The 23800-nt window shown below is 38.1% G+C and overlaps 1 protein-coding gene across 3 annotated transcripts in view; it reads right to left on the bottom strand.

Moving 5' to 3' along the window:
• Window positions 1-23800, bottom strand: part of ITPR2 (inositol 1,4,5-trisphosphate receptor type 2) — a 527210-nt gene that overhangs the window by 220250 nt on the left and 283160 nt on the right. For all 3 annotated transcript variants that reach the window (XM_030830533.3, XM_030830536.3, XM_060305847.2), the window contains 3 exons: window positions 11295-11485; window positions 5872-6014; window positions 991-1099 (listed from right to left, as the gene is read on the bottom strand). In XM_030830533.3, coding sequence (XP_030686393.1) covers window positions 991-1099; window positions 5872-6014; window positions 11295-11485 — 443 coding nt within the window. The remainder of the gene's footprint in view (window positions 1-990; window positions 1100-5871; window positions 6015-11294; window positions 11486-23800) is intronic.

The following is a 23800-nucleotide window of genomic DNA, read 5'->3' as shown; positions in this document are numbered from 1 at the left end:
ACACAAAGCTGAAGTCATTTTGATTACTGAAGAAACATCTGATTCAGATGCTGTATTTTAAAGCTATGCCCCTTCTATTAATATCCAAGATTCCACTGTATTTCTTTTCTACAAGAATACTTTTTTAAAAAAACCCCTACCACTACAATCTTTTTGGAATTAGATAGCATATACATAAATGAATAAATAAAAATAAAATCCTTCCAATTTTAAACACAGCAGATGATTAGTATTTACAGAAACAGACCAAAAAAATTATTAAGGAGCATGGTACAAATTATGTTTGATACCTAGCATAAAAGTAAAGGGTAAAGGTAGCTAGCTAAAAAAACCTACACTAGATATATATTTTATATTTAAGTGTATCATCTTGGGTATTAAACATGCTGCTAGCTATCTCTTAATGAGCAACTGAGCTGTCATTTTTAATAACAGACTGACAATTATTATCTATAAGTTGATATTCCCTGAAAAGTCATCTGTGCAATACTTACATTAATACAGTTAAGAATAGAAACTTACAGTTGCATTTATTTTAAAAAGTATTATTTTATAATACTTGGCATAATATTATAGAAAATGACATGAACATATATTTACAATGAAAAATCAACATATTCCAAAATGCAGAGACCATTTCAATACGCAGCAGAACTTTATACAGAATCTTAATAACGCATCTCAGTCGCTCATTGTTAAAAAAATTTACTTGGTCTGTTGATGTTATATGAGGAAAATATACATAATCAAGATAAAATATGATAAAAAATAAACCAAATACTTGGGCCATTCTAATCTTAGTCCCTTCTCAAATCAAAGCAGACATGAGAGTTGAATAGCATAAAAATTCAAATTATCTAATTCATCTAAGTACACGACACCATTAATACGTAATGCAAGGAATTATATAATAGCCTATTGTAATTCATTCATTATAATATTCTAGAAATTCTATTTTATTTTCAAATACTAAGAAAAAATTTTAAATACCTCTTCCACAAAGCTGTCTTTCTTCTCTAGCATTTCTCGTAAAGTTTGAAGAATTTTAATGCACAATTTTTCTTCTTTCTCCATCAGTTTCTTTGTATGATTGATCAACCTTAAAAGAAAACATTAAACTTTAATAGGACAGTGGTTTCTCTTCAAGCTATATACTAACATCATATGCTAGAGGAAAAAAAATCACACTATTATTTGAGAGTATAAAGTAAGCCAGAAACATGTTGTCGAAGTTTTAAAATTATACTCCAGCTTATAAGCTTTGTATTATACAACCTTTGTTTTACAGTCAGTTTATCCCAGTGCACATGAATATCTGCAGTATATTACATTTTATTATATTATGTCATACTATATTATTTTCTATGTACTATATCACATTAACTGTATAGTAGAGTAGCAGTATACAACTTTGGAACCTTAGCATTAATGGGCTGCTTTCCAGTTTCCATTAATAATAATTGCTATGTTTCACTGCTAGGGCTTGGTAGAAACAGGCAGTTTTTGTGATTAGAATAAAATAAAAAAAAAGGAACATCAACACAGTCTACCCATTTACTATTTTTGCTATAATTTGGGCAAAGACTCTAATTAATTTTACAGTGGTGACTTCTGCACTGGTGCTCTGTCAAGAGAAAAGTTTGCAGATCACAGTTCTATAACTCTCCAAAAATTCAGAATCAAGTAAGACGTTCAGAATCCGAATTTACAGCTTAGCACATATAGCTCATGTTGTTAAAAAGCTGGTTCTCAAAATGACCCTGTGAGATGTGTCCTCCTAGAAAAACAAAACGATGTAGAATACAACGGAATGATCTGATTTCAGTGACATAACAGGAGTCCTGAGGGACAGAGCCCTGAGGAAAAGTGAGCTTTCGCTAGATAATGTCCAGGAGTGCTTATCAGCTCTCAGGGTGAAGTATGAGGACCTCCCCTGGATTTTCTCCATTCATCCTCACAGCAAGCTAATGTAATAGTTTCTATTATCAGGCTAATTTTGCTCATGAGAAAACAGAGCCCCAAAGAGAGAAAGTAACTTGCCTCTGGTTACACAGTTGTTCAGTGGTGGGATCTGGAAATAGACCCCAGGACCATCTGACTTCAGAGCCAAAATTCTGAAGCACCACTTTGTGGAGACAGGACAGTTCACTGATGAAGAGTCCTGACACACGCTAGGTTGTACAGAGCTGCCTCTTATGTGACACGGTAAGTGCTGTAGCAGAGGCAGTGGCAAATGCCATAAACTGGACAAAGAAACAATTATATTCTGTTGGGGGAGCTGCTTAGGGCTGATCAGAGAAGGTTTCGGTGACAAGGTAACACTTAACTGTACAGATTTCACCTGGCAGGGAAGAGTGCAGAGAAAAGGCATCCTCGCAAAGGAAATGAACAAAGGGCAGATACAGAAAGCTGATGGCACGTCCAGGGAATAAGTCCTCCAACTGCCAGCTGACACTTAAAGACATGGAAGAGGAGAGTGTAAGAGGTGCAGCCTGAAAAGAAGGATCTGGGAATATTGTGCTAAAGAGTCTGGAATTTACGCTGTAGAAAATGGGGAACCACTGTGTTAAAGGACTTGTATGGCCCTGCCTGCCTGTGACAAAGATACGTCAGATGGAGGTGGGAACAAGGGCACAGAAGAGTGAGAACAAGCAAGAGATGAACAGGGTATGTGACGGGGTAAGGATACCAAAAGCAATATTGAAACAAAATAGCCAAGACCTGGCAAACGACGACATACAGAAAGTGGAAGAAGAGAGGGAAGGGAAATCACAGATGCCTGAAATGGGTGAGTTGGGTGAGTAGATGGAATATGATACTTTTAAATGACACCTATTTCACACTGTGAAGGAACAGTGATTTCCTTTCAGACATGTTACATCTGGGCAGGGTGCTATATGTCCATGTGGTCAGGCACAATAATTGTTCTAAAGTTCTCCTGACAAGAAAAAAAAAAACCTGCCTCTCTAAAACCTCAGCTATTTAGTCTTTTTTTTCCCACACGATATAGTCTTTAAAAGATATGAAAATCATTTGATGGACACTGTACATTTCTTTTGATTTTTTTTCTCTCTTAGGCTATTTCCATTTTCTTTAACTTTTCTTTAGATAAAATATTTAATTCACTAACCATCTGAAAATATCAGTGGGAATGAATGAACACTTGCTCGGGATTTACACAGGTATTCGTCTATCATATAATGTTTGGTTGAGTTCGATCAGGTGACTTTCAAATACTTTTTTCTATGAACCCCACCATGCAAATACATGTCTGTGAGTGTATTTGTAAAACTAATGCAAAAGTTATCTTTACTCTATAAGATGCACTCTGATATTCCGTATTCTTTCCTAATTCATTTTTTAAAATTAACAGTTGCCTCTTCTCCACAAGTCACATACCACAGTTTGGGAAACAGAGCTTCTTCCTTCATAAGAGAGGAGTGAGTGCTGATATGAATGAACTATAAGCAGCCACCATAAAAGCTAACACCCACAATGACCTCTTCTCTTCTCTCTTACTCTAGGTGAAATCTGGTCCTTTCCTGGGGTTTAGCCCTCGCGTTCTCCTGCAGACACATCTGACTCAACAAGTTCCAGGAATTAAATTCATTTGAGGAAGTCAGGAGGCCCACTTAAGGTCTACAGCAATTAATGAAGTTGGACTCTAATTTTAATAGATATCTTTGCAAATAAAACTCTTGGTTCTTCCCAGAATTAAGGAAGGAGTAAGTAAACAGATATCCCTGAGCCTCTGGCCATACTACGATCACACACATACAACAGAACAAAAATCTTTTCTCTAACCACTACACTATGTGTGACACCCTCTTCCTCCACCTGGGTGTAGGACCTGTGATATATTCCCATTATCATATCACTCTGCTTCTGTCCTTTGAATTTACCTAATATTGCAACAGATTTGCTTCATCTTCAGCACAGGTCAATATTTTCTTGATATTCTGAGTTACTTTATATTACCTTCATATAGACCTATATCTTTACGTTCTAGACGAGTGCTGTCCAACAGAACTTTTTCTGTGATAATTAAAATATCCTGTATCTGGGCTGTCTTAGTTGTTGGCCACTAGCTACATATGGCTATTGAGTACTTAAAATGTGGCAAATGTAACTGAGGAACTAAATATTTTATTTTTATTTAATTAATTTAAACGTTCATTTAAGTAGCCATGGATAGTTAGCAGCTACTGTATTGACACTCTAATTCTTGACACTCAATCAGCAAACTCTTGTTCTAAAGGGCCAAACAGTAAATATTAATAGTTTAGGCTCTGTAGGCCACGCAGACTAGGCAACTAGTGGGTTCTTCTACAATAGTATGAAAGCTGCCATAGATGACAACATGTAAATAAATGTGTGTGGCTGTGTTTCAACAAAACTTTCTTTGCAAAAATGATCAATGACCTGGGAGCCAGAGTTTGCCAATCACTTGTCTAAACTATCAAGTCTCTGGGATATAGCTATAGTATCATATGAATATACTGGAGTTAAAATTCTCAGGCTTATTACCCACTTTTTAACCTATATTCTATACACTGATACCTATTCATGGGAGGTTAAGTATATTTGTCAAAGACCCTATTTTTATACTAGGCAATATCTCTACTTAATTTTTTTTCCCAATGGCTTCCACCATCATCAGTTTTGCAGACACTCTGGACCTCTTCATTTAAAAATTCTTATTAGAAGTCTGGCCAATGTCCAGACAAACCCATTCTTCCCAGGCCCCTTAAGTCACAGCAATCAAAAGCCAAGAATCCGTGATTCTGGCCATAATATAGAAACCCACCTATTCTTCAACATGACCCCTGCAGTCAGTTCTTTGCACCCCATACCTTGTTTTCTCTCCCCAAATCCCAGCTGTAACTGGTAAAAGAAAGAACATACTTCTTGTGTCTCCACAACCTTCAGTTTCGCCCTCAGTATGTCAACAGAGGAGGTTTTGAGACCATTTCAGTTGTATCCTCAACCGCACAGGAACAGGCTGTGATGGATAATGGTCAAGAGGGTTGAAAGCCTCTTCTGACTCTCCATCCAGATACTCTCCCCAAGGTGACCGAGCACCTCTGACTGGCCATCTTGAGTCTACGTGTAATTACTTGCGCAAATCACTCAGCCAAGGGTCCTCAACATTAAGGTCTGTCTTTTCTTTCTGGAGCTACTTACACTTTTTCTCACAACTGCTTTTATTTCCTTAAGAATTGTTCCTTTACCATTAAAATGAAAATATGCTACGATTAACACATCTACTCTAATAGACCTGACAATACCACAGAAATGCTGAGAGAAATACGTAAATGAGAAAGCTACAGATGAGGATCATCAAGGCATCATGGGAGGTGCTGGCTGGAGACTTAACAGCTCTTCCCCGAAGCATGCCTGGGCCCCAGCTTTCTCATCTCTAAAATGAGGCTCAACCTCGCAGAGCACTTGTGCAGATTAGATAACACACACAGGATAACAGTGCACATAGGAAGGCCTCAATAAATGCTACTACCCTTTCCTTCCTCTCTCTGTTAATGAAAATCAGTGACTTTAAACAGGAATCTTTTAAAACTTCATACCATACAGTTATAGAAAGGAATCAGAACCAAGATACTCTTTTACGTGATATTTTGTGCCCAATAATGACATTTCATTTTCAGCAAATATTAATAAATGTAAGTTGAACGTCACCAAAACAGAATTTCTGTTGAATCAGACTAATTTTTTGGAGGTATATTTTAACACGGATTTTAGACCTTTTACATGCTCTGCGAACTGTCATTAGGCATCAGCAGAGTAAAAAGCAGGGACGTCAGAGGCCAGCTCCGTGGAGCAGCACCTGCAGCGTCTCAGGCTGTACGCACTTACTTGGACATGAAAGCACCGCATCTTATTCTTGCATCGCTCCCCTCAGGAAACAGTAGCTCTGGACTGTACAGCACATCAACCAACACAGAGAATTCAGCCTGCATCATCGGGCTGAACTGTTGCTCCAAGGACGCCACTACATCCTAAGGAATAAAGCACAAGAGAGACCATGTAAAGACCTAACTCGGATTTCATCCTTTGAAGACAGGACAACCTTAAGAATACTAACCAGGAATGAGATGTGGGAATTTCAGAGAAGAGGCACCCTACTTCCCATGGTACCAAACGTCTGTGCTTTAAGTATAGGCTGCTTTTCCGTATGAAAACTGTTTGAGTCTCCTTTTTCATTTATACTATAAGGGAGGGGTGGGTAGCTATATGATTTCTAAGGATATACAGACAAGATGATAAGTCAGTAAAGCCACCGTTACAAGCACTGCAGTGTTTAAGATTGCAATAGAGACGATGCAGGTATTCATCAAACTGGGGTATGCTCAGCAAACAGCTAAAAAAGACTTCATATATGTCATTGGTCATCCGGAACTAACCATTTCTTCCAACGGGAAAATTCCTTGACGTATTATCTGAACCAGCAGTAGTACTGTACAAGCGTTCAATGGCACTTAATAGTATTTCAAATTATATTTTTTGATAGACACTATTGGTCACCTGCCAATAGCCTTTCCTCATCCTCTTCCTTGCTAACAGAATCTCCAAGTTATTTCTCAGTCAGGTAACAACATTCTCAAGGAGATGAGCTCCCTCAGCCTAAAGACAAGATTGATTAGTTTAAGCCAGTCATGGTCATTCCATTTCCCCTGCCAGTAATTGATTAGGAATGATTATGTGACATAGTCCTGGCCAATAAGACATCTGGTGAAGTCTGCTGAGTGCGGGGCTGTGTATAGGGGGAGGACGGGGCAGATTCTTTAGGAACTACTATGATAGTAGAATCTACAGTACACTTGATACTACAGTATACTTGAGATAGTAGCTATCTCAAGACAGCTCGAGAGTGTGAAAATCCAAAATACGAGGCAGCCCTCTTATGACCTTTGGAGGCCAGGCTTATGCTGAAAGGCAACAGACCAGTGGTGTTAAGGCCTGGACCTATCAAGCAACTGAACTAAACACCTCAGGAAGAGCCCCAAATCCAGATTCCTTGCTATGCGAAAGATATATTTTTTATTGTTTAAGCCACTTTTAGCTGAATATTGTGTTAATTATAGCTGAAAGCATCTGACAAGTTTCTAAAACGGACTATAAGCAATAATTTACTGATCATTCTTTAATGATTAAAGCATCCTCTTTGTTTTTAAGATAACTAAGTTAGAAAATAAACCAAAAAAACTCGCATAAAGCAATACTTTATTCACCCATACCTGTGGCATATTTTGTTAAGCAGAAGACTGACTGCCGATTGCTTATTGTTACTCTCAGCTATGGCAACACGCTTTTTTTTTTTTTAATTGGTTGCACCAGGTCTTAGTTGCAGCAGGCGGGCTCCTTAGTTGAGGCAGGCGGGCTCCTTAGTTGTGGCATGCGAACTCTTAGTTTCGGCACGCACGTGGGATCTAGTTCCCTGAGCAGGTATTGAACCCAGGCCCCCTGTATTGGGAGCACAGAGTCTTAACCACTGTGCCACCAGGGAAGTCTGACAACATGTGTTTTTACGTTATTTTCTTCCTGGTAGTCTCTTGATTTCTTATGGCTAGATCTCAGGGGTTAACTTGTTTAACTCTTTCCTCTCTTTGTAGCAAAAGTGATCATTTCTACTTCAATTACTCTAAATAAGCTTTCTGAGAAATTCCTCATGACAGCTAGGAGAGACTACTAGAGAGGAAATCACATAAATGGGAAACTAGATATTATACAAAGGTGGGAAAAGAATATGCTTATCCAATGTGGCCATATTTAATAAAACATCACTAACACATACCTATCTTTCAGATTACCTCTCTTCTTCCTTTCATTTACTAAACAAATTGTGCCCAGGCTTCTATGATGTGAATTCTGTCTTTATCTCCTATTTTGATCATGGGCCAACTATGTGATCTCTGATTCATTATTTCTCCACGTGAAAACCCAGGATAATGATACTAGCAATTACATGGGATTAAAAGCAAATACATAAAACAGCCTCTACGTTGTCTTGTAATAACCTATAATGGAAAAGAATCTGAAAAAGAATCATTGTTGAACACCTGAAGCTAACACAACATTGTAAATTAACTACACTTCAATTTTTTAAATGGTTAAAAAAAAAAACAGGCTCTAACACATATTGACCACTTAGTATTCCTGAATAAATGTTAGTAATTACTGAGTACCAGTTAGCTGCAATCATCACCCTGTTGCCAGACCTAGTGGTTCCTTTTCTGACCTCATGTCACTCAACCACTGCTAAGCATTTTACACACTTGGCCCTACTCTGTCAAACACTTTCTGCGCTTGGCTTCTGTAACATCGCACTCACCTCATTTTCCACCTATGTCCTGACCACTCCTTTACCAGCTCCTGGTAGCTCCTGGTCCTTTTTCTTCTATATCTACAGTCTCTTGCGAGGAATCTCACGCAATTCCATGGTTTTAATATCATACGTATGCTGAAAATCCCCACATCTATATTTCCTGTGTGGACATCTTTCCAAACCACTTCAGACTCATGTATCCAGCAGCCTATTTGACATATTCACAGAGATACTGACATAGACATCCAACACTTAAAATTCTCCATACAGAACGCCTGATTCCAACTCTCCCATTCTTCCCTATCTTAGCAAATGATCCAATCATATCATACCCAGGCTCATCCTTGATTTCTCTTTCCAACATCCCACATCTCATCCATCCATCCACCAAGTCCCACTGGCCCTAGGGGACCAACTATATCCGAAGTTCATCTACTTATCTTCATTGCTGCTGCTATCCCCTTAAGCCAAGCCACCAACACCTTTTGCCTGAATTAATACAATAACTACCTAACTAGACTCACTGCTTCCATGTCTGGACCCTACAATCCATTCACCATTCAAGATCCACAGTGTTTTTTAAAAGGTAAACCAAGTCATGCCTATAGTCTGCTAAAAATCTCCAATGATTTTCCATCACATTTAGAATAAATCCAAATGCTTTACCATGGAAGTCTCTACATGAACTGGCTCCTTATTTCATAATACTCTCTTCCTTTGCTCACTCCTGCCCCAATGGGCTTCTCTTGGTTCTTCAAACCCACATCCTCGTTCCTGCCTTAACATCTCTGCATTTACTCTTCCCTCCCCATAAAGCTCTCTATCCTCCTATCTTTGAACAGATTATTCCTCTTCATTATTTGGGTCTCAACTCACTGTCTCCTTAATAGAGAGGAGCTCCCTCACTGCAGGATCACTCTCCCAGCGATTCTCCATCATATTGTTATACTGATTTATTTTATTCATAGCAGTTTTAATTCTCTAACATCATATCACTTACTTACTGCATCAGAATGCATTTTCTATGAGGGCACAGACCTCATGGTTCTATCTCCAGTACTTAACACAGTGGCTGGAACGGAGTTTTCATCAAATATATATTTATCCAGTGAACGCCAATGACTGTGCTAAAAGAAGTTTAAAGCACGCCCTCTTTATTTCTCCCCTGAAATGTCTACCCCTCTGGCTCTCATGAACCTGACTTCCCTCCTTTCTGACGGTGTCTTTTTTTCCTCATTTATTTGGCCATTCTGCCACTTCCGGCCGCTCACAAAATGTTCTTTGTTTTTCCTATCACTATACTCTCTATTTCAGCAATACCAACCACTATCCTCACTCCAACTATTATCTCCAAATATAGACTTACCTTCCAATACATTCGGTAGCCTATAAACCTAATTCACTGTATGTTCAATGATCATAGCCAACATCTTTTACCGGATCCTCTCCTTCCCTCTTACAATGAAGAGTCTATAACATTACCTAGTCTCCAATCATCAGTGCCTCTTAAACACCCCTCATGTCCCCTCTCTGTCTCCATCCAAAAACCACCAGGTCTGTTCACCCTGCCTTCATTATTGTATATAACACCTACTTTTTCATTTCATTGATACCACCACCTGGCTGATATGTTTAGTAATTTCTTATTAATCTGCCTTCCTCTAGTCTCTTCCTGATATTTCTATCCTGCAAACCAATAACTGCTTACTCATTTATAATGACATTTTCCTCAAAACATTTAATGACTTATAACCTTCAAGTTTTCAGACTGAGTCTAACTTGTTTTTTGGTTTTTTTTCCCCCTTCGGCTTTGCCACGTGGCATGCAGGATCTTAGTTCCCCGACCAGGAATCAAACCTGCGCCCCTGTGGCCCTTGCAGTGGAAGCACGGAATCTTAACCACTGGACCACCAGGGAAGTCCCTAACTTGTCTTTATAATCATGTATAATGCTCATCTATCAAAACTCTGAACCTTCACCATTTAATCTACTCATTACCTCTTACAGTATTTATTTCAGTTCATGTCTTGACCATTCTTCACGCCAAGAACTTTCCTCAAGCCATACCCCAGATCATCCCATGAAATCTTCCGCTAATTATGTGAGAGGAAAGATATCTGTTATGGGCTGAATTGTGTCCCTCTCAAAACTCATATGATAAAGCCCTAACCCTGGTACTTCAATGTGACTATATTTGGAGTTAGGGCCTTTAAAGGGGTAATTCAGTTAAAATGAATTCATATGGATGGCCTCTAGTCCAAAATGCCCGGTGTCCTTATAAGAAGAGATTAGGGCACAGATGTGTATGTGCACAGAGGGAAGACCATATGAGGACACGGTGACAACCAGGCCATCTGCAAGCCAAGGAGAGAGGCCTCAGAAGAAAACAACCTGCTAACACCTTGATCTTGAATTTCTAGCTCCAGAACTGTGAGAAAATAAATTTTTGTTGGTTAAACCACCCAGTCTGTGGTATTTTGTGATGGCCGTCCAAGCAGACTAATACAATGTCTCTCTTTACTCAGTGTCCCAGAATGTCCAGGCCAAAAACAGGAGTGGGATACTATGCAAATAAATTGGGAGTAAAGGTGCTCACACCATTCTCACCAAAGGAGTATAAAAGGATACTTAGAGATGAATTGAAGCAAGGTTGTAAATATTTATTACATGAGTCTTTACAGTAAATTATTTTACCTAATGTACTGAAGTTATTAAGACCCATTACTCTACTATCAGAGCACATTAAATAATACATACTCACCAAAAACAACTCACCGCAACTTCTACCTAGAAGCTATGCTTTTTAAAAGGGTGGTGTTCATAGGACATTGTAAAGTAAAGCCTGGTCCCCAACTAGAATTTGATATTTTTAACCATATTTTATTTATGTGACTACATATATTAAAAATTATAATTTAGAAAATATTAATGCCATTTCATGCTCTTATTGTACCTGTAACTTTTCAATAATATTTCTATAATCCCAAGAAGGCCCTCCAAGAGCTTCCTTAAAGCGTGGTCCAGAGCGAGCTGATAGTCTCCAACCCATGGCCGCTCTCTGCACCATATTGGAGTGACTCTTCATAAAAAGAGTATTAACTTGGCCATCCAAATCCACTGGAATGGCAATTCCACGATTCTTTGCTGAAAAAGAAAGATTTAAAATATTTTCCTGTTTATTTGACTAAAGCTACTTGCATGCTATCAAAATAATTTTATAAAGATAGAACAAATAAAAAAGAAAAAAATAAGATAAATAAATTCTGGGATGTAATGTAAAGCATATAGTTAGCCATAGTGTATTATATATTTGAAAGTTACTAAGAGAATAGATCTTAAATGTTCTCATCACAAGAAAAAAATTGTAACTATGTGAGATGATGACTGTTAACTAAATTTATTGTAGTAATCACTTCACAATATATACATATATCAATGACAATATTATATGTTAATCATATCTCAGTAAAATTGGGGGAAAAAGAAAATGTCAAACCTTCAAATTCTGTCAAATTATTTTATATAACTGCACAAGTTTTTAACTTGAAAGTATCTCAATTCTTAAGACCAATTATTAAAGTGGGCTCATTAACATTCAAGAATTTATGTGATTTCTTGATGGTTAATGTTTGAAACGCACTTTACAAAGCACGAATATGGCAAAACACTGTATACCAACCATGTAAATTTGTACCTTCCAAGATGCAAAGGAAAGTTAAAAAGCATACAGAAGACACATGATAAAATCCTGCCAGTCCATTTTATTACTATAATTCACGTGTATGTGTCTGTGCACAAACGTGAACAAATGCACCAAACTGCATGTGGTAAAACATCTGAGAGAAGAAATAAAAAATTGACAAGTATAAAAAAATCTGCATTGGAAGACAGTACACAGTACATGTCCTTCTTTCTTCCTAGGATCCACTGAAATTTATATTTTAATACACTTATATCACAATACTGAAAAATAAGAGTGCTTGCCGTAAGGAAAACAGAAATGTTGAGGCATTTCTGCAAGCAGAATGGAGATGGGATTTGTCCATCAGAGAAAGAAGAAAGAAGAAATTGCTCTACAAGACATAAGAATTAGAACAGGTCTTCCTAGGTTCCCAGACACACACAAAGTGGTCACGGGGGATGGGAAAGTCATCTGGCAACTCAAGAAGGAATAGTATCTGAATATCTGGGAAGTAAAGGCCTTCATCCCTCTGACTAGCATAAACAGAGCAGCTGGCAGCAGAGGTTTTTACCCAGAGGATAGAGTTAAAGACATGCAGAAATGTTCTCTCAACAAACACGAATACCTGCCTGGAGAGAATGCCAAATGAAGGGGCTAAGAATTGACAGAGAAGCAGAACAGAGCTTGAAGAAACTGCAAAGTCCTCATCAAATAAGCAGTAGCACAGCCGGGAGAGAGAAGGCAGCTCAAAGAAGAAGAGAAAATATACAAAAGATCCCAAGCCCTGACGAAAGCCCTCCTTATTTTAACCCTTGTTAGTATTCCCAGCTTGCCTTCTGCTTCACACACACACACACACACACACACACACACACACACACACACACACACACACTCCAAGAAAGCCTGTGTATCATTTATTCAGCCCCTCACCCAGAACTCAGGGTAAGCCCTGTCATTTACATGAGAAAGCTAGTAGAGAAACAGAGCCTCAAAACTGCAGTGGAGTAATATTCCATTGTATATATGTGCCACATCTTCTTTATCCATTCATCCGATGTTGGACGCTTAGGTTGTTTCCATCTCCTGGCTATTGTAAATAGAGCTGCAATGAACATTTTGGTACATGACTCTTTTTGAATTATGGTTTTCTCAGGGTATATGCCCAGTAGTGGGATTGCTGGGTCATATGGTAGTTCTATTTGTAGTTTTTTAAGGAACCTCCATACTGTTCTCCATAGTGGCTGTACCAATTCACATTCCCACGAGCAATGTAAGAGTGTTCCCTTTTCTCCACACCCTCTCCAGCATTTATTGTTTGTAGATTTTTTGATGATGGCCATTCTGACTGGTGTGAGATGATATCTCATTGTAGTTTTGATTTGCATTTCTCTAATGATTAATGATGTTGAGCATTCTTTCATGTGTTTGTTGGCAGTCTGTATATCTTCTTTGGAGAAATGTCTATTTAGGTGTTCTGCCCATTTTTGGATTGGGTTGTTTGTTTTTTTGTTATTGAGCTGCATGAGCTGCTTGTAAATTTTGGAGATTAATTCCTTGTCAGTTGCTTCATTTCCAAATATTTTCTCCCATTCTGAGGGTTGTCTTTTGGTCTTGTTTATGGTTCCCTTTGCTGTGCAAAAGCTTTGAAGTTTCATTAGGTCCCATTTGTTTATTTTTGTTTTTATTTCCATTTCTCTAGGAGGTGGGTCAAAAAGGATCTTGCTGTGATTTATAATAAATAAATAAATTTTTAAAATTCAAAAATGAATAAATAAAAAAATTACTTAATTAATTAATAATTTGAAAAAAAGAACGAGGTTGGAAGACTGTCAAAACAGCACACAGATCACACACTCAAGCCCCGGAAGAGGGGGAAGTGCCTTAAGTCCCCCACTTCGGATGACATCTCCCTGCCTCACAAGTCTCAGTCCGACTGGGCTAGCTTTGGCAAGGGGACGGAGCTGGATCAGGAGCCGCTGCTGCCATATCTGGATCAAGTTCCAGTTTTGGTCTATCATCCAACACCTAGCCAGACTCGCCTAGCAACACAGCTGAGAGGAACAGAATAGGATAGCTCAAAAGAACAGGCCTCATACAGCATCAGCCTAAAGGAGTTTATGACCCTGGAAGAAATGGATCAGAAAAAAGGATCCGGGGGACTTCCCTGGTGGTGCACTGGCTAAAGACTCCGCACTCCCAATGCAGGGGGCCCAGGTTCGTTCCCTGGTCATGGAACTAGATCCCACATGCATGCCGCAACTAAGAGTTTGCATGCCACAACTAAGAAGCCCACCAGCTGCAACTAAGACCCAGCGCAACCAAAAAAAAGAAATCAATCAATAAAATAAAACAAATATTATTAAAAAAAAAACAAACTGCAGTGGAAGCCCACGCCAGTCATTATAGATCTTTATGACACACGGCCAAGAATCACAGGGAAAACCAAGAACATTAAGAATAACTAGCCCCAGTGAAAACAAATGATTTAGGGAAGCACAAAAAATATTTAAATAATTGTAATTATTGTCCTCAGAAAATGTGAGCATATGGTGCCTCCAAAACATTAGGAAAAAAAGAAAGAAAGAAATCTTGGAAATTAAAATATGATTGCGCAAATAAATGTTTCAAAATTGGCTGAAAAAGAAAAAAATAGGAATAAGGACCAAGCTGATAATCTGGGAAAGTTAAGGAATCTTGTAGAGCATAAAAGAGTCAAAGGGGGGACTTGCCTGGTGGTGCAGTGGTAAAGAGTCCGCCTGCAAATGCAGGGGACTGGGGTTCGAGCCCTGGTCTGGAAGGATCCCACATGCCACAGAGCAACTAAGTCTGCGTGCCACAGCTGCTGGGCCTGCGCTCTAGAGCTGGTGAGCCACAACTACTGAGCCCGTGCACCACAACTACTGAAGTCCACGTGCCTAGAGCCCATGGTCCACAACAAAGAGAAGCCACCGCAATGAGAAGCCTACGCATAGCAATGAAGAGAAGATCCCACTCGCTGCAACTAGAGAAAGCCCATGCGCAGCAACGAGGACCCAACGCAGCCCAAAAATTAATTAATTAATTAATTTAAAAGAGTCAAAGGGAAAATAAAACAGAGAATATGAAATAGGGAGGGTCATCCAGGAAGTCAAATAACTAATAAATGTAAGCTCTAGAAAAAATATCAGAGACAATGAAAAGGAAGAAATGATTAAAAAAAGATAGAGGACAATTAGTCACCTTGAGCTGAAGAAAGATGTTAAGTCCTTAAACTGAGAAGGTCTACTGTGTGTGTTTAAAAGTATTAAATAAGCATATTGGCCATATTCTAGTAAACATCTATAATGTTATTATGGATTGAATTGTGCCTCCCAAAAATATATGTTGAGGTCCTAATCCCAAGGAAAACAACAGTGGGCAGTACTATTTCTGCCAGTGAAAATTCTCTGAAGCTCAGAGATACTTAAAAACTTCTCGAAAACAGATAATTTTAGCTACCAACACAAAAAGTTCCCAATTTAAACAAGGGCTCAAGCTGAAGCATTAAGGAAATAATAACAGCTCTAAGGCAACCCTAACGATCAATTGCACCACTGCCCAAATTTCCGTAGTGAATGTTTTCCTAATATTCATTATAAATTTCCCTTTCCAAAGCATACAATGTCTCTGTTTCTGTCCATCACTCACAGCAAAGCAACTGCACTCCTGTCCCATCTGAAGGACCGACAGCCTTGAAAAGTCCAGGCTGCACATATTTTAATAAATACTTAATCCTGCACCATGATCAAATCCCAGCGAGACTTTCATCCTTTTATGGCTGTTTCACTTATAAACTGGGTTTGCTCTAAACATTCAAAGTCAAACAGAAGACAATACTTCTTATATGTTATTTTTTAAGCAACAGAAAATAACGAAAATTGTAAAACTGAAAGTTGCTCAAAACTTATTACAACAAAGTTTTCGCTCATGTTTAAACAAAGTTGGGGGGGGGTAGACTTACCTCCCCTTTAGGAAACAGGTACGTTAGATCCAACTAACCAACAAGTGAGCATTTGTTGCTATGAACGTCACTTACATGAAGACGTGCTCAAGGAGTATTCTAATGATATCAGTGGGAATGGAATCCGATGGTAGCACCTCTGTTATTCCTAGCAGTGCAGCCCTCCTATCAGTGTGGTCAGGGAAGTCTCACCCCCGCACCCCTACCTCATGCATCTATGAGCTGCTGCCACTATTCCACTATGGCCAGCAGCAGGGACAAACCAGAATGAGAAGACTCCACCATCCCAAAGTTTACTGAAAGGGTTTTTTTGGTCTCCCAAACTGTACCACTCTAGGTGGTATTTTCTAGTCTCTTGTCTTAGCACAGATTGCACGATATAAATTAACTGGCTAAAGTAAACCCTACTTTCTCATGCCCAAAGGTAAACTCTAGCCAAAGGCTAAATCACAATTTCTAGGCAATAAAAGAAAATTAACTATGCAACTGGGGAAAGGATTTGAGTTAAAATAAGCCAGCTGTGTAGATAATGACGAAACTTTTTCAAGCAATTGTAAAAATATTAATACCATTAAAGACATGGCCTGAAATAGATTCTCTGTACTGTCAAAATATTATAGAGATTAATTTGAAAGCAAAGTTGACAGTGTTGGGCTTCCCTGGTGGCGCAGTGGTTGAGAATCTGCCTGCTAATGCAGGGGACACGGGTTCGAGCCCTGGTCTGGGAGGATCCCACATGCCACGGAGCAACTAGACTCGTGAGCCACAACTACTGAGCCTGCGCATCTGGAGCCTGAGCTCCGCAGCAAGAGAGGCCGCGATAGTGAGAGGCCCGTGCACCGCGATGAAGAGTGGCCCCCGCTTGCCACAACTAGAGAAAGCCCTCGCACAGAAACGAAGACCCAACACAGCTAAAAATAAAAAATAAAATAAAAAAATAAAAAAGTTAACAGTGCTAATTCAGCTTTCTATATATTGTTTAAAAATTAAAGCAGAAGATTGTGACTAGGAAAAGAAAGGAATTAATTCATGATCTCACTTACAAGACCATTAATAACTAGAATAATATTTTTCAAATGCAACCAAAAATATGATTCAAACTTAGCTTCCTTTTATTTAGCTAGAAAAAATTCTGATATAAATAGTATATTGCAATGTGAACTAGGACGAATTCTTGGGGTTAATGGTTACCCCACCTCCCCACCCCCAATAAGGAAAAACTAATGAATTTACCAACAGTCAGTTATTCTTCGGGCACGTAGCATTAACTCCAACTTCTGTGTTTTAGTGGTCACATTGAAGTTTAAGATGTTTAAAAAATAAGTGTTCCTGTTTCACTCCTAAGTTGGACTGCAGCTAAGATACTATCTTGTTAAGGGTATTTTGCCAGAGAATAAGCATATGGAGTTCTTTAAAAACTAATAAGAGAGAGGATGGGTTGTTATTAATTCACCTTTTACAGAGCTCTGCGCAGCGACAGTTCTCTAAAATGCGCTATCTTTCTTCACAGGTATTGTGATTATTGGGCTAACCAACTAATTAGGCTTACAAATCCTGAAAATTCTCTAGATAAGACAAGACTTTGCAGTGATTTTAAGATGTAATTGAAATCTATTGCTAATTATTATTCATTAAGTCTTGCATATTGTGTGGAATTTTTAAATTAGACAAAATTACTGGTGGTAACTGCCAGACCAAAAATCTCTGAGAACACACATACTGCAGTGGTAAGTGCCATGGAAAAAAAATGCTTAGAGAGATAAACTGACAGGAAAAAAAATGCTTAGAGAGATAAACTGACAGGCAGGGGGAAAAGGCAACAGAAAGTGTGAGCAGTAATTATAACGCTTCATTTATTGTCAAGCTCTCCTGTACAGGTCCGCAAGAGCAAGGACAGCTGGTGCACAAGGAAGGTATATGGGGTTCTGAATCATGTCAAAATATCCAGGATAAATCTGTACCAAAACACTAGTGTTCTTAAATACAAAGAACACTAAAAACACAAAATGTATCTTTCTTGTTTGGTACTCAAACTATACTTAATTAACCCCTAAATTGAATAAATAAAACAATTGTATTACAGGTGTTAAACAGGATGTGGAGAAAAGGGAATCCTTTTGCACTGTTGGTATATAAATCGGTGCGGCCACTATGAAAAACAACAGTATGGAGGTTTCTTAAAAATTAAAAATAGAACTACCATATAATCCACTTATTCTACTTCTGGGTATTTATCCAAAGAAAACGAAGGCACTAACCCCAAAAGATATACACACCCTCATGTTCAGTGCAGCATTATTTACAATAGCCAAGATATGGAAACAACCTAAGTGTTCATCAATTAATGAATGGATAAAGAAGATATCTTTTATATATATATAAAAAACATATATACACACATACAATGGAATACTATTCAGCCATAAAAAAGAAGGAAATCTTGCCATTTGGAACAACATGGATGGATCTTGAGGTTATTATGCTAAATGAAATAAATCAGACAGAGAAAGACAAACATCACATGATTTCACTTATACATGGAATCTAAAAATCGAAACAAATGAACAAACAAATCAAAACAAAACTCATGGATACAGAGAACAGATCAGTGGTTATCAGAGGAGAAGGGGGTTAGGAGGTGGGTGAAAAGAGTGAAGGGGGGCGACTGCATGGTGACGGATAGAAACTATACTTATTGTGATGATCACTTTGTAGTGTATACAAATATCAAATTATTATGTTGCATACTTGAAACTAATACATTGTTCTATATCAATTTTACCTCAATAAAAAAATATATATAATTTTATGGTTGTGCAAGAACTAGTATTGGCACACGTGACTAGTCATCTGGAAAAAATTAAGTTAATTCCATATCTTATACCTTACAACTAAATATATTCCAGATAACTCAAAATTGTAAACAGTCGCACCAAAAACACAAACAGACAGAGAAACTAAAAACATGAAAATTCTCAATGGGAATTAAGAAACAGCATCTTATACTGATCAAGGCCACTCTGAAGATGAAAGAAAACCTAAAATGCCTAAAAGAAAATAAATTTCTGGGCTTCCCTGGTGGTGCAGTGGTTAAGAATCCGCCTGCCAATGCAGGGGACACAGGTTTGAGCCCTGGTTTGGGAAGATCCCACATGCCGTGGAGCAACTAAGCCCGTGCACCACAACTACTGAGCCTCTGCTCTACAGCCCGCAAGCCACAACTACTGAGCCCCCGTGCTACAACTACTGAAGCCCATGCGCCCTACAGCCCGTGCTCCACAACAAGAGAAGCCACTGCAATGAGAAGCCCATGCACCACAACGAAGAGTAGACCCTGCTCGCCGCAACTGGAGAAAGCCAGCGTGCAGCAACGAAGACCCAATGCAGCCAAAAATAAATGAATAAAATAAATGTTTATAAAAAAAAGAAAAGAAATTCCTGCATGCCAAAAAATATTGAAATGACAAATGAAAAATTGAGAAAAAATATTGGCTACTTACAGGCAAAGAGCTCATTTTCTTAAGAAATAAAGGGCTATCCAAACTATCGAGAAAAACAAAGCCTTCAGGAAAAGTGAGCAAAACACAAAAAGTGACAGTTCACAGAAAATACCAACGAATCAATCATATGGAAAGGTTTTGTTTTCCCTCACTCATAAGAAGAGAAACAGACGTTAAAACTATAACAATACTTTTATATATAAGATTTGCAAATATGTAAGAATTTGATAACATAGCACATTATCAAGGAGAAAGACACTCTCCTACATTGCTTGTGGCATATAAATTGAACAACCTCTACAGAGGGCAGCATCTGTCAAAATTAGAATACCCAGAAATTCTACCTTTAGGTGTTTACCTTATTCTTCCTCATGAGCAAAATGACTGGAAACAACATAAATAACCAACAGTGGGGTTAAATAAATTAGAATATAGGCACACAATAGGATATCATGCAGCCAATGACAAGAAAAGGATATTCACTCATTTCTTTGTATTCACCCAGGTATTTTGTTCATACAATAAATATTCACTGAGTACCTATCATGCTCTAGGCACAGTGTCAGGCTCTAGAAATTTGTAACAGATAAGGTACTTAGTTTTATTCTGCTTTGTGATTTCTATACATGTTACATCTACCCTCAATGTACTAGAAATTCATTGAGGGCAGGAAATATGGTTTGACAGACTGCAGTTCCCTTACAACTAGAATAATGCCTTTCAGGTAATGATGGTTCATTATAAATAGTTCAATTAATAAATAAGTGAAAACCTTTATAAGATTTTGCCCTGTCTTCTGACTCATTCATATTTAATTTTTTTAAAGTAATAATGGAGGGACTTCCCTGGTGGTCCAGTGGTTAAGACTGTGCGCTTCCACTGCAGGGGGCATGGGTTCGATCCCTGGTTGGGGAACTAAGATCCCACATGCCATGCAGCGCAGCCATAAATTAATTAATTAATAATGGAGTTTTTATATTTCCATTATTACTTTAAAACCATAATTACAGGGATGTATTATGTCAAGCTCTTTATACAATCAGCCATAACATCTAGATAGATGAAAATAGACATGTTTGTTTTAATAAAGACTGAATTTCTCTTCTCAAAGAATTAATGATTTACACACATTCGAATTTGGGGGGGAAACAACTGGCTTGAAGATGGATGTTCATTATTCAAACCATTTGTACAAGACATTTTACAGAATTTCCATGTGGAAAAAATGATTATGTTTCCAACAAAGTACCCAATATTAATCCCCCTAAATCATTTGAAGATTATGAAACACATGGAACAAAATTCTTTTTTAAGTGAAGTAACATGGGAGTAATCCTTGGATGCTTTTTCTTGAAGTACTTCTAACACGTGCTATTGTATTTTATATAAATGAATAAACTGAGGAACAGTAACTGACCAAGGGCATTAACATCTTGATCAATATTTCGTACTTTAAAGGTATAAAACAATGTTTACTTAAACTTATTTGTGATAGTAGAGCATCACAAATGCCTGCTAACATGTCAGTCTAGAAGGGGTTCACACCTGCCTGTGTGACCCAGCAAGCTGTCTAACCTTGCTAACTTCATGTTTGCATCTGTAAAATGGGGCTAAGAATTATGTCCACATCATAGGGTTTACCACAATGTCTATCACTAATAAATGCTCTCTACTCCCAGCCAGGTAAGTGCTAATTTAGTAAATACTTTTGCTGTTTTAACTACCTTTTGTGTCCAATGTACAAATATGGAAGAGAGTGAAATACTTTTGATGATAGATGAGTTGAACCAATGTACTTGAGAGCACTTTACAAACTGAAAACTGTTATATAAATGTCACTATAATAGATAATATAATAGCTATTTGTATGTATAGGAGTATGTTTACCAATTTGTAAATGCACTGGAAATTTGCTTTATAAAAACTAAGTATTCTCCCGACTTGTAATATTTTTCTTAAATATGTATATTCTTTGTTTTATAACTATAAATTCTTACATATTTGAATTATAATAATGCCCTTTTGTATTCTTAAAGAGTTGCTGAAACACGGAAATGACGTTGCACCTGAGTTATAAAATTTCAGACAGCTCCCTACCAGCAAGCCAGACTGCCATAGTTCTAGTTTATATGTCAGGGCTTCCTAAGATATGACTTCTAAGATATGACACTCAGAGGAACCTGGATTTCAAATCCAACTCAACTACTTGTTAATTGGGCAAGTTATTTAACCTTTCTATTCCTAAATTTCACTATCTGCGAAATATCTAGCTCATGAATTATTGTCAGTCAACAACATTCATAAACCGGCTTCATCAGAACCAGACACTTTTAGGCAGTAGTGATCAGTGAATAAAGCAAAGTCCCTGCTTTCATAGTTTATGCTCTAATGGGAGAAGCTGACAACAAAGAAGCAAACAAACAAGGTGCTTTCAAATAGTGCTAAGACAGTAAGATAGGATGGGGGGAGCTGCAACACTTCACTGAGCACTGAACTTTTGAACACGTGACCACCTGGGAGATAAGGATCCAAATAGTGGGAACAGCACATGCAAATGCCCTACGATGAGAAAAAGGCTTGTAGATGAGAGACAGAATGAAGGCCAGTGTGGGTGAAGTGAGGGTAGGGAAATGGGGGAAAGGAGTAGTAGATGAAGCTCAGATGATGAAGGGCTTTCTAAGTCATGATAAGGTATAGGCATCTTCAGTGAAATGGAGAGTTTTACATAGGTGAAAGATAGGGTTTGATTTACATTTTAAGATCACTCTAATTATTGTGTAGGGAATGGATTGTAGTGAGACTGGAGAGGTGGGGAGTTCAGCAAGGAGACTCTTCTGTAATCCATGTCAGATTATGGTATATTTGGACAAGGGTGCCCCACAAGAGAACACAAAAAAAGGTGTATTTTAGAAGTGGAACCAATAGAACTTGCTATTGTATTTAATGCAAGTGAACAAAAGGGAAGAATCATATGTGACTCCCAAGGTTTTAAGATTACTAACTGTAAAATAGTTATTCTTTACAACGGGACAAAAATCTGCCTCTTGCAGCTACCATATGTTAATTATAATCCTATTCCTGGGAACCTGTAAAAGAAGTCCATTCACACCTTGAAATGTTGGAAAATAATTATGTTCCCCCTAGGATTTCTTTTCTTTGTCTAAATATTTCAAATGTTTTCAATCACTACACAAATAAGAGGGGTTTAGATCCCTTTACTACTATGGGTGCTCACTTCTGAATGTCTCTCATTTTGGTTATGTGTTTTTCCATAAAAAGCATCCACCAACAAATAAAAAAAGATGTGGCCCACCCATTGCATAGCAGAATTTGCTTTCCACCTTTTTTATCCTAGACAATAGCTTCTATTAATGTCTTTTTGACAGATACTTCATAGTCATTGCCCCTCAAAATCTAGTAGATTAATACCTATGACGACGTAAGCTAGGATACAGTAAAGACCGTAAGAAAAGTATAAACGGCCAAATGAGGGTGAGTTCAGATCTGGACCTGGGAGTCAGAAATGGCTTTTATGGAGGAATTTGGACAAAGAATTTTTTTGAGTAATGGAAAAGATGCTGAGAGATGGCAATGGTGGAAACTGGAGAAAGAAAGTTATAGTGTGAGCAATGCCTGGGGCATAATAGTTCAGTTTGCTGGGTGGGGATGAGAAGCAGTGAGCAAGGTCAAAAGAGGAGGTAGGGCTGTGGAGGCCACAAACATTGCAACGAGGAATCCATCCTTAGTTTGTTAGACAAAGGTATGCTGCTGAAGGCTGAGGACTTTGTTGTTGATGTTTTTAAACCAACAGAGAGAATTTCACTTCAAGAAGATTATTCTGGTAGCAGATTTAAGTGAAGAAAGACAGAAGGAAAGAACATTGAATGCCTACAGTGGTCCAAAAAGGAAGCAAAGTGGGATCAAACTAGGCCATTATGGAGGAGAAGGTGGGGGAAGTACAAATGCGGGGGATAGCGGGAATGGAATGTCCATAGCTTCCTAACTGTTCAGGTGGAAACAACAAACAAGGAAGCGGAAGAAAACAGGCTTGCCATTTGCAGCAACATGGGCGGACCTAGAGATTATCATACTAAGTGAAGTAAGTCAGACAGGGAAAGACAAATATCATTTGATATCACTTATACGTGGAATCTAAAATATGATACAAATGAACTTATTTACAAAACAGAAACAGACTCACAGACAGAGAAAACAAACTTATGTTTAGCAAAGGGGAAAGGGGTAACAGAGGGATAAATTAGGAATTTGGGATTAACAGATACACAGTACTATAT

This window comes from Globicephala melas, chromosome 10, assembly GCF_963455315.2.
Source record: "Globicephala melas chromosome 10, mGloMel1.2, whole genome shotgun sequence".
In the NCBI taxonomy this organism is placed as follows: domain Eukaryota; kingdom Metazoa; phylum Chordata; class Mammalia; order Artiodactyla; family Delphinidae; genus Globicephala; species Globicephala melas.
The sequence above is the reverse complement of the archived record's forward strand: the minus strand, read 5'-3'. Positions and strand labels throughout refer to the sequence as shown.